Source organism: Cardiocondyla obscurior, linkage group LG12 (assembly GCF_019399895.1).
Source record: "Cardiocondyla obscurior isolate alpha-2009 linkage group LG12, Cobs3.1, whole genome shotgun sequence".
Lineage (NCBI taxonomy): Eukaryota > Metazoa > Arthropoda > Insecta > Hymenoptera > Formicidae > Cardiocondyla > Cardiocondyla obscurior.
The window spans coordinates 5,503,048-5,513,562 of NC_091875.1; the positions used below are offsets into that span (position 1 = coordinate 5,503,048).

Genomic DNA, 10,515 nt, shown 5'->3' on the forward strand with positions numbered 1-10,515 from the left:
ATAAAAATGTGCTTTCGTCGGACATAATTTTTTTTATACTATCGCAAAGAAATTTTAAATATATTATACGAATTACGAAATACGGAAATACGAATTAAGTATATTTTTTAAATAAGAACTTTTCATATATTTACATTTATTTTACAAATTTTTATATTTTATTTTACTTTATATATATATTTTATATATATATTATTTTATGTTTATATTATATAACATTTATTCGAGCTCCTAATGTAAAACACGATGCAAATGCTTCTTACGAGCTCTTTCATTTTGAATGTTGGAGGGAAAAAGACCGTCCCGCCGCTCGATAAAACACCTTTCTCTCTGACCGAAGACTTCGGTATCGAACGTATCGAACATCTGATATCAGAATATCCTGATATCCACCTGTCGAGAAGCATAACTGTATCGTGTGCATTTCGACAGCGGCCGATGAAGATTTGCCCAACATCTACGTTTGTTCGCGCACAAGGTAAACGTTTTTCTTCAAGCCCCGACAACAGACGCCGTCCAAGGTAATCGCCCTCAATTAATTGCTCGCGACTCACGACAATCCGCACGTCGGCGTCGCATGACATTCGTCGCCGAACGTCGTCATCGTCCAAAAATACCGGCCGACAGCGGGATAGCTCTTTAGCGCAAAGATCAGCTGATTTCGACGGAGTAATACCATTTCTGTGCCGCCATGGACAAGACGAAACTGTTAAGCAATGATCTGGAGCTGCCACCGCTACGCAGCCTCAACGACTTCCTGCTGGAGTCAGCCCGGTTCCAGCTGCCGAATCTTAAGGACCTGGAGAAGTGGGGCAACCGTGTAGTCAATAATCTCCTTTACTACCAGACTAACTACTTGTTTACGTCTGTCATCATTTTCCTCATTGTTGGGTTAGTCTTGAAATATATATTTTTTAAGTTTTATTTTATATAATAATACATAATGATTCTTGCAACTTTTTATACATAGCACCATATACTTTCCATGCATTGCTTTTTTTCTTTACTATATTAATTTTTACTATAATTTTATTAATTTTAATTAATTTTATTATATAATATTTTATTATTATTAATCTAATTAATTTTATACTATATTAATTTTTTGGTTCTCTGCACATGTAGATTGCTCCATCCTGTGAAAATGCTAGTTGGAATGCTGGCAATGATGGCAATCTTGGGTACATTTGCCTATGTATCCATGGAGGGAAGCACAATACATCACTTCAAAAGGCAGTATCCTGTGGTTGGGGTACTGTTTATAATAATTGCTGGATGTTTCTTAACATATACCTTAGGATCTCTTCTAGTGTTCTTTTTGGGCATCCTATTACCTTTCTGTGGTGAGTGTGTACATTTAATATCATATTACTTATTAATTTTATTAACGTTATTACTTGACTGACATAAGTTAAATTAATTTTACTATATCTATATTTTAAGTGACATTTGTTCACGCGTCGCTGCGACTGAGGAATATCAAAAACAGGATTGCCAATAAAATTGAGGGCATTGGTTTTAAACGCACGCCCATGGGTGTGTTTCTAAAACATCTCGGTATGGAAGAAGAATTATTTTCATAAATTTCTATAGCTCTTTTTATTTTTACGTTCTTAAAATAGATCGAGTGGAAATGCTTTTCAATCTTATTAATAACTTACTACATCGTACCAATCCATATAGTATGAAACTAACATCTATTTTTCCATATGCTTTAGATAAATTTGAAAAAATTACACAAACATATACATTTATTTTCATTATTATTATTATGCCTTCTCTAAAATGTAGACAATACCAGCCAAAAAAAGAAAGGAAAAAAAAAATTGTAATGCTTTAAAAATTTAAAAGTAATCTCAAAAACGAAATCAAGATATTATTATCGGTAAAGTATTTTCTTAACTAGTCGCTAATCGATACTTAATACGTACGTGTTATGTTTTAAATGCTTATATAATGTTAATATTTAATGAGATCTCTATATATTTATTGACATATTATAAATGAAAGTAATCAACTTATTATTTATTAATATTGATTTATATTTTTGGATAGCATTTTCTGCAATAAATGATTTTTTTTATTTACTACATATGTATAATACATATATATAATGTATAATACTCAGAGTATTGTCTTCGAACATATATGTGTTTATTATTAAAAACATACACTTTAAGAACATTTTGTAGTTTAGGCAAAATATATATTAACATTAAACATTACTATGTTAATTAAAAAAAAATATAAAACTTGTTTTATGAAGATTACAAGATGTACCGAAACATATATACGAATAAAAATACTTGAATTATCTTTCTTATGTTTTTAAAGGAAAGTTAGCATGTGTTATCTTCAAAACAATTATCACATTATCACAAAACTGCTTGCACTAACAATACATACACGTATATGATTTTTCTTGATGTTAGTTGTATCATTAATTTTATTTTGTGTTGAATTTTGCTATAATTTAAGAGATTATGTTATTTACATTAAATTTTCAGCTTTTATTAATTTTAAACACACGTTTTATGCATTTATTTTTATCAATTTATTTATTCGCTATTATAGATTTATTTATGGATTATATTATTATAACTAATATTCTCTTATTCTTTTTTTTTATTCCACTATACAGAAGATGTGACTGGTATGACTTTGCGTGCACAGACATCACTCATACAACCGCCTCACTAATACCCTGCTTTGTGCGTCAAGTTCTAAGTTGACAATAATTAATGTCAATAACCATTAATAATTAAATACAATCGCCGCAGATGTTTTAATTAATTAGATCACAGTGTTGCTCACGATATTGTCAAATGAAATAAATAATGCAGCATTTTTAGAATTACTAAATTTGGTAGATATTTGTGACTTAAAACACAAAGAATTGTGCTAAGCAATTTTTAATTACAGAATCATCGATTGTTCTGTTAAGCCAATGAATTACAGTACCAAATATTTTATGTTGAGAATTACTTTTTTCTCTTGTGATTCTTAGGACTATTTTAACGAAGATATATACATATATATTTTTTTAACGCCATATATAGCTCGAATAATATATATACTAAATATGTATTACATGTAATATCAACACTTAGAAAATTGAAATGACTGAAGCTTTATAATATTTATGAAACAGATATATTTTTAAATTAATTTATATATTTTTTCTTTGTATATATTATAGTACACTGAAAGACAGACATGGTGTTTGCTGCGGCGACGGCAGCTAGCGAACGCGATTTTAGCGTCGTGTGTGTCGAGTTTCACATGTCCGCACGTATTATATACCGCGCCGGCCGGATTGCCGAAGACTAATTTTTCCCCCGTTCTCTCATCCCTTGCCTCTGACGCCTAGGGTTACGTACGCTAGCCGTTGTCGCCGCAGAAAATGTCATATCTGCTCTTCGGTGTACATATGCAAAACACCAACATACATATGTAGCAAATTGGTTTCACAAAACTTTGTTACATATAATTTATATTATAATTTTTAATGTTTTTAATGTATAGATCCTTGTGTCATCCTACGGTAAAATTATTATTATTAATATTTTTATACATGTATATGTAATGCACGTTTTGTTGTATGTATATGTGAATCAATATTTCGATCTATTATTATGATACAAATAAGACTATCAAAGTATGTGCTGTGTTAAACGCTGAAGCAATATTTTAATTACTGATGAATTATTACATTACTTTATAAAAAAAAAAAAAAACCAGGCATTTTATATAAAAAAAAAATCATGCAGGATGTATAAAATATTACATACAATTTACTTAAATGATGTATTTAATGTAAGTACACACTTAATAGGAGAAATCTGGTCTACCATGTATGTATGTTACAGAATTATGGTGCTATACACTGAAAAATAAGTAAAAATACAAATGTCTAACATACACGAAATGTAACTGTAGTCGATGCATAATATTAGTATAGTCTATTGACATTAATATCTTATAAATTATATTGAACTATATCTATCTTAACTGTGTATCGGCAGTTTCAACTTGAACTGATTATCTCGACGAAAAGATCACTGCTATATCTTGTACTAGCGATGTATAACATGAAATTGTTTTATTTTATTTTTTATTTAATAATGACAAAATGACTTACTTGTTTTGTATTATATTCATAAAAATTTTGTTGATTTATATATCTTTAAAATATTTTATCATATCACGTAATTATACCGTAAAAAAATTAAAATATAGTAATTTACTTTATGTGCCATTTTTTAATATTTCAAAGAAATGTACTGTGACAACTAGTACACATTTCGGACGGCACTTGTAAAATTTACGAACATAAATATAAATAAAGCTAAAAAGTAACATTATACGATACTTCGGCAGTTAATACATACAATGTTTGCAACTATTTTATTTTCTAAATCGCGATCTTCGTAATCGTAGCCTTAACTCTATTTTAAGATAAAAAGATTATAGTGAATGCATTTTGTTGTATGACATGAACACCGAATGGCAGTGTCTTTATCATTTGTCTCGTATGTAAAAAGAAAAAAAAACACAAGTTTTTAAAATATGCTTAAATAAATGTAAGAAACACAATTAGTTCACTAATTTAGGAACAAATTCAACTCTAAAATCTTAAATATATCATTTTTATAAACTTTTATGATGAAATAGAAATAACAACAGCAATTTTTCGGCTAAACACTATTTCATGTGTTTAAATTGAAAAGTTGTAATGGAAGCAATCATATGATTAAAATATTACTATATTTTCGTTATGAATACTGTGTTTGTTGGAAATAAGATTGTGTCTAGCAAACGAGTATTTGCAGACAGTGCACCAACGTTTGTTTTTGGAAATGGTACCAAAAACGTATGCTCTGTTGGTGAAAAACCCATCTCTTCCATTTTAATCAAAAAATCCTGCCAAAATTTCGTAATTTTATTACGTTTCTTTATATAATTGTGATATTAAAAGAAAAGAAATAGAGTACATACCTCTATAGTGTCTGTTGCACACATTGATATCGTTTCTTTTGCACCTTTAGGCAATCGCAAGCACAGTCGTAGGAAAGGTTCGTCGCCTGAATTAAAAAATTATATTGTAAAATAAAAATTACGACGAAAATACTGTAAATTTTAGTAGATGTCACATTTACCTGTTTCAGATTTACTCGTACTTGATTTTAATTTTTCATCCTGTTGCTGCTTGATCACATTTTCACTCAACTTTCTTTTTTTATTGAGAGCAATATTGCTGCTACTTGGAACACTCGAACTTGTAATAGTATCGGATGTTACATTCTCATTTTCTGTGCCTGTAATGTAAGTGTTTAATAATTAATAAGAATTTAGGTAAAACAATTAATTGTTTTTGAACAAATAAATTAATATATACAATTTTTTAAAGTTATTTAAAGATACTAACCGGAATCTATGACTGTCTCTGATAAAAGTCTAGATGTTTTGCTACTAGGTCCACATTCCTGATAAAAAAATGATACAAACATTAGCCACAAAAAACTTTTTTTTTATTATAAAATTTGAATTATTTATTTAAAATTTATTTATTTAAATTGAATTATTTATTTAAAATTTCAACTAACATTTTTTATTTGCTCAGCTAGAATATTTCGCTTTGGAGGTGTCACTGGAAAATCATTCCACTCCTTGGAATTTGATGAAACTTGCGAACTTTCAGGAGATGGATATGTGCTTAATACATCATTTAATTCAGATATTAGACTATCCACAGTAATGTTGTTATAAGTTTTCATACATTCTCCTGTTCTAGGATCTACAATCGCCAAATAAGGGTACACCATCACATTGTAAAAATCTATGAAACGTTTTCCATCCGAAGTATTAGATAAAACCTAATTAAGAGTAATAAATATAAGTCAATGAATCAAAGCATGAATTATAAAAAGTATTATGATATTCTGTTACAACATACTTGCCACAAGATAAAGTGATCCTTCACAATTTCTTGGATATGCTCATTGGACCATACATCCCTATTGAGGACTTGACAGCTAAACTCCTGTGGATTCTGAACATTAACAAGCAGCCAACGATTTAAAGTCTTTGCATGGTCCCTAGCCTCCATGAAGGTACCTAAGAAAAGAATATTGCACGGCGGTCGGAAGAGATCTTCCAATCGTTTGGATTTTTTTTGGGACATATGCTTTGCACCAGTTACTCGGCGAGTCATCTCCTCCTCTTGTCTCTCTGCACAAAACATCGAGTAAGTATTAAACATGTTTCGATTACTATACACTGCACAATACGTACGAGTTTCCACTGCAAAATCCCTGAACCTGTCAAATACATTATTCGACAATTGTGGCAATGAACACATTGGATCTGAGGGCACCAATATGTCACGCATGGGTAGTATGGGAGCCCTCACAGACGGTTCGGAGTCGGGAGGATTCATGTTCTCAGTCTCCGGCGGTCTGGCACCTTCAAACATCAAGCTGATCGCCATCTCTACGTTTCCGTCGGCCAACGTCAGGTACTGCTGAGCCGTCGCCTCGCTCTCACCTAAATCAAGAGGCGTAAACGTTAAAACGTCGTCCGCAATCGCTTTTGACATATGTGTTTCGGCATCTCGTCGCGCGAATTTAAAGAAAAGTGTTGTAATCAGGATCGCTGGGTGGCCGAGCGAGTCTCGTCGTTTAACCTGGCCGACAATTTTCGTGTTTTCTCAACGCGCGGACAACGTGATACTCACCCGTCACCTCGATGAACTTCTCGATCAGTTCGCGGTCCATCGAGTGGCTGCTTGGAATTCTGATCGAGTTTGTTACGCGAACACCCGATTTCGCAGAAGAAAAATACCTCCAAATCTCGCTTCGTCTTTCTCGCACCGTTGCTCTCACTTCGTTTCTCGTCACCCTTCCCCTCTCTGCTCACCGCGCACCGAATGACATCTCGAGCATCACGACGCTGCATCACCCAGCTACATTCGTTTTCCCGTTGAAATCCTCTATGTTGCCATGATTTTCTCAAGATATTCAAGATCGCTCAAGTTCGAAATTTTACCTATAATTACCATACGGCAAGTATTAATTTTATTACATTTCTGATAAAAAGAAGCATCGCGCGCTTGGTATTAAAAAAATTTAAAAAATGTTATATTTTTATTTTAGGCCTGTAATATTTAAAAAGCCTGCAGTTTTACTTATTTCTGATATCTCGTTTAATATTAAAAAAATTTATTTTGTGAATATTTTGAAAATTACAGATAGTCATTATAATCATTGGAGTCTCGTACGATTTCATCGAGCTTTGACGTTTGGGTACAAGATGACGCGACTGCAGGAAGATTCAAATGGAAGGTTGTAAGTGCCGTTGAGAAAACAGCTGTGACTGCTGTGAGATGAAATGTTGAACTTTGCATTTACACGTCAAATGTGAGACACGATAGTTTTGCCGGAACTGAGACAGGGACGAGAACAGGAGGAGGAAAGGGTAGCGAGGATGAGCGTCACCGGCAAGTTACTTTACGACAAGCTGAACGAGCTGCGACCGGACTTGTCGTCAGGGATCACACCCGAAATCTTGAGCAAGGTTTGCGATGATTCGAGCGTGCAGCCTTTTCTGGAGTGGTTCTGTAAGAATGTGACCAGCGCCAACGTTCTCTCCAGCGAGGAGATTAAATTGTAGTTATTTTACAAAGTTTCAGCTGACTGGAGTAAATAAATATCACTGCTAACAATTTTTTAATTTCTTATTTTTATAGAAAAAATACATTGGAAAAAGGAGGAGAATGGTTAAAAGATGAGGAAGCATTGGATGCTGCATTGGAAGAGGCTACCAAGGATTGCCCTGACTTGTTGAAACTTGTTGAGCTGGACAATGCTGGTCAGGAGGATTTATTTGTGGACTATGAAGCACTGAAAGAAAGCTGCAAAATAGATGAGGAGTACATCCAGTCGTTGAAACGCAGTATAAAAGTTTTAAAGTAAGAGTTTTTATAGAATAACATTTTTTTTCTCTTGGAGTATTTGTACATTAAATAATTTAGAGAAATAAATCTGTTGCAGAAATGTTGAAAACAAGTTGGATGATGATACTGAAGAAGCAGAAACTGTACTGAATAAAAACCAAATTGAAACGGAAAAGGCATATGATAATTGCAGTACTGTTTTAAAAGAATTTGATAAAAATACTTGTCAATTTTCTAAAGATGTTGAAAATCTTTTGAATGTGTATGCTAATGCCTCCAAAAATGTAATTGTTATAGATCTAAATTTACAAGAATTTTTTTGATTTGCTAATTGTCATTTTTTTTTTTTTTTTTTTAGCAAGGGGATGCAGCATTATGGACACAGATGCCTATCGATTTATTTGTAAAACAAATAAAGATGTACAGGCATTATTTGGGTATTCTTATAAAAAATCAATTTGAAATTATTGATAACAAAGAAGAGCAAGAAGAGGATTCAGATTATGGATCTTTAATAAGTGATAGCAGGGAGAAACAAATGGATGACAGGATGCATGAATTATTAATGTGTAAGACAAAGTAAGCAAATACACAAATATTTTTTTGCAAAGATTTTATTAATATAAGCAATATTTTAACATTTTTTAAATAATTATTTTATATTTTTTATACAGTTTAACAAATTCTAAACAAGAAGAGATTTATGCTAGTATCAAAGAAGAATCTTCCATGGCAATATTACTATGTGTAAAAGAAATCTACAATGGTGGAATTTTAAAAGTGCCAGAGAATAGTAAATTGTTGTAAGTAAAAATATCAGTTGCATTAAATTAAATTGAGACTATAGAATAATTAACATTGTTTTATAATTTTTATATAATAGAAAAAATGTTCTGTATATTAAAATTTTTATTAATAATTGTGCTTTTATTATTAACAGTGACGAAATACAAGAGTTAACTATGAAAAAGGATATTTTGGAGCAGAATGTCGAGCTTCTGCGGGATCAACATTCATCAGAGATAGAGCAATATGCAAAAATGGAGACGATAAAGATCATGAAGAACGATGCACTTGCTCGACTCGAACGGAGGAAAGCCCGTCTCGAGAAGCTCAAGAATTTACACTACCTTGCAGGAGAGCGTGGACACGTGTACGTGGATTTGTTGTGTATGTTAATGGAAATGCAGCTTCGCTGTTTGCGCGAGGTTGCTGAATTCATCGTTGACGCACGTCATTACCTTGTCACGGAGTATGAGCTCTCTTCTGTAAGATGCGTAAGTAATGGCCATTCTTTTTTTTTACAAATTGAACTTAAGTTTAACTGAATATTTTAATAAAATATATTTTATGTATATATATTTGATAAAAAAAATTAATTCGTATTTGTAAATACATAATAAAATTTGTAGGAAGTCATACAGCGAGAACAGGACGAATATGCGACTATCACAAATCAATCTCCAAAACCGTACAATGCGTTTAATAAAATATTTATGTCTATGATGCTTGGTGATAACATTTTGGACAAGTCGCTCTCTGCTGCGCTGCAAAAATACAACGACTTGCTAACTGATAATGCAGAGAAAAAAAAATCAATATTGGAAACTTGTTACAATAAAATCGATAAATTACAAAACTTGTAAGTATTAATTAGGAGTGATTCGTGTATTAACGACGATATTTTAACTTTGTATATTTTTTTTTAGAGAGAACGAAATCAATAAGGATTACATAGCTGAAACGCAGAGTGGACCGACAATTAGTTTCAGGCCAATTTCATACGAAATAAGCTCTAAATGCGAAGAAATATCCGCAACTGTTCAGGAGGCGCAAGAAGATATAACAAGAAATAAGAACCAATTGAAAGAACGAATGGTATAGTTATAAATATATTAATATGTATATTAATTCATAAAGATCATAACATTAATTAATAAATTTCGTAGAGGATGGACGTCAATTTGGAACGCGAGAAGGACATTTTGTGGCAGAGATTCTTAACAGAGCCCGATAAATTAAGAATGAATTACGAAGAAGCGAAACAAAAAGCAAATGAGTCTCACTTTGGAGACGGAGAAATATCGTAGAAAATAAATCAATAAACTAATTAGAAATTAATTGCATAAGAAAAATAAGATCCTGATAATTCTTAAAACGTTTATATCTTTTTATATATTCTTATTAAAATAGTTGTAAGATAAAGCAATGCATCACTTGATACACGTTGAAATATCAAGCTACCCATTCCCTTAGCACATTTTCTCGCCCTTCTAATTTCAATTGTTTTAAATTATCAGACGTAACCCGATCGCTGCTGTTTTCGTGGACGTAACACGCTCGGAACATTACGTGGACGCGATAATGAATGATTCGTCCCAAGGACGTGAGTGTGCGTGCACGCTGGCGCAAGCGCGTATAAACACGGCGAGGGATGACGTAGGGAGCTGCTTGAGTGTAACCTTGATCTGCGCGCATCGATGTTCCCCCCAGCCTCCTCTCTCTTCTGTCCAGTTTTCTCATCGACGTGCTGCCTCTCCGTCCTTCTCTCTCTTCGCCTT

At 32.4% G+C, this 10,515-nt stretch overlaps 3 protein-coding genes across 3 annotated transcripts; 2 read left to right on the forward strand and 1 right to left on the reverse strand.

The window, feature by feature from the left end:
- The first annotated feature begins 326 nt into the window (after positions 1-326).
- Jwa (PRA1 family protein Jwa) lies at positions 327-4,366 on the forward strand. Its single transcript, XM_070664704.1, has 4 exons — positions 327-891; positions 1,126-1,343; positions 1,444-1,557; positions 2,642-4,366. The coding sequence occupies exons 1-4, from the start codon at positions 692-694 to the stop codon at positions 2,698-2,700; spliced, it is 591 nt and encodes a 196-aa protein (XP_070520805.1). The 5' UTR covers positions 327-691; the 3' UTR covers positions 2,701-4,366.
- Positions 3,794-6,927, reverse strand: LOC139107257 (UBX domain-containing protein 7). Its single transcript, XM_070664700.1, has 8 exons — positions 6,737-6,927; positions 6,295-6,546; positions 5,957-6,231; positions 5,607-5,876; positions 5,429-5,486; positions 5,160-5,318; positions 4,999-5,084; positions 3,794-4,923 (listed from the first exon to the last, which is right to left on the reverse strand). The coding sequence occupies exons 1-8, from the start codon at positions 6,774-6,776 to the stop codon at positions 4,765-4,767; spliced, it is 1,299 nt and encodes a 432-aa protein (XP_070520801.1). The 5' UTR covers positions 6,777-6,927; the 3' UTR covers positions 3,794-4,764.
- Positions 6,928-7,286: 359 nt separating this feature from the next.
- On the forward strand, positions 7,287-10,159 carry LOC139107255 (augmin complex subunit dgt3). The gene is made up of 9 exons (XM_070664698.1): positions 7,287-7,667; positions 7,748-7,969; positions 8,052-8,238; positions 8,313-8,533; positions 8,629-8,757; positions 8,895-9,231; positions 9,367-9,596; positions 9,664-9,832; positions 9,904-10,159. Exons 1-9 carry the CDS (start codon positions 7,486-7,488, stop codon positions 10,042-10,044), a joined length of 1,818 nt encoding a protein of 605 aa, XP_070520799.1. The 5' UTR covers positions 7,287-7,485; the 3' UTR covers positions 10,045-10,159.
- The last annotated feature ends 356 nt before the right edge of the window (positions 10,160-10,515 follow it).

Excerpts from the sequence above, each read along its gene's own strand:
- Jwa (XM_070664704.1), top strand. The coding sequence starts at position 692 with ATGGACAAGACGAAACTGTTAAGCAATGATCTGGAGCTGCCACCGCTA. Across the intron at positions 1,344-1,443 it reads CATCCTATTACCTTTCTGTG|TGACATTTGTTCACGCGTCG; the intron begins GTGAGTGTGTAC and ends CTATATTTTAAG. Across the intron at positions 1,558-2,641 it reads TGTGTTTCTAAAACATCTCG|AAGATGTGACTGGTATGACT; the intron begins GTATGGAAGAAG and ends TCCACTATACAG.
- LOC139107257 (XM_070664700.1), bottom strand. The coding sequence starts at position 6,776 with ATGGACCGCGAACTGATCGAGAAGTTCATCGAGGTGACGG. Across the intron at positions 6,547-6,736 it reads GAAGTTCATCGAGGTGACGG|GTGAGAGCGAGGCGACGGCT; the intron begins GTGAGTATCACG and ends CTCTTGATTTAG. Across the intron at positions 5,487-5,606 it reads TAGCTGAGCAAATAAAAAAT|GAATGTGGACCTAGTAGCAA; the intron begins GTTAGTTGAAAT and ends TTTTTTTATCAG.
- LOC139107255 (XM_070664698.1), top strand. The coding sequence starts at position 7,486 with ATGAGCGTCACCGGCAAGTTACTTTACGACAAGCTGAACGAGCTGCGA. Across the intron at positions 7,970-8,051 it reads CGCAGTATAAAAGTTTTAAA|AAATGTTGAAAACAAGTTGG; the intron begins GTAAGAGTTTTT and ends AATCTGTTGCAG. Across the intron at positions 8,758-8,894 it reads CCAGAGAATAGTAAATTGTT|TGACGAAATACAAGAGTTAA; the intron begins GTAAGTAAAAAT and ends TATTATTAACAG.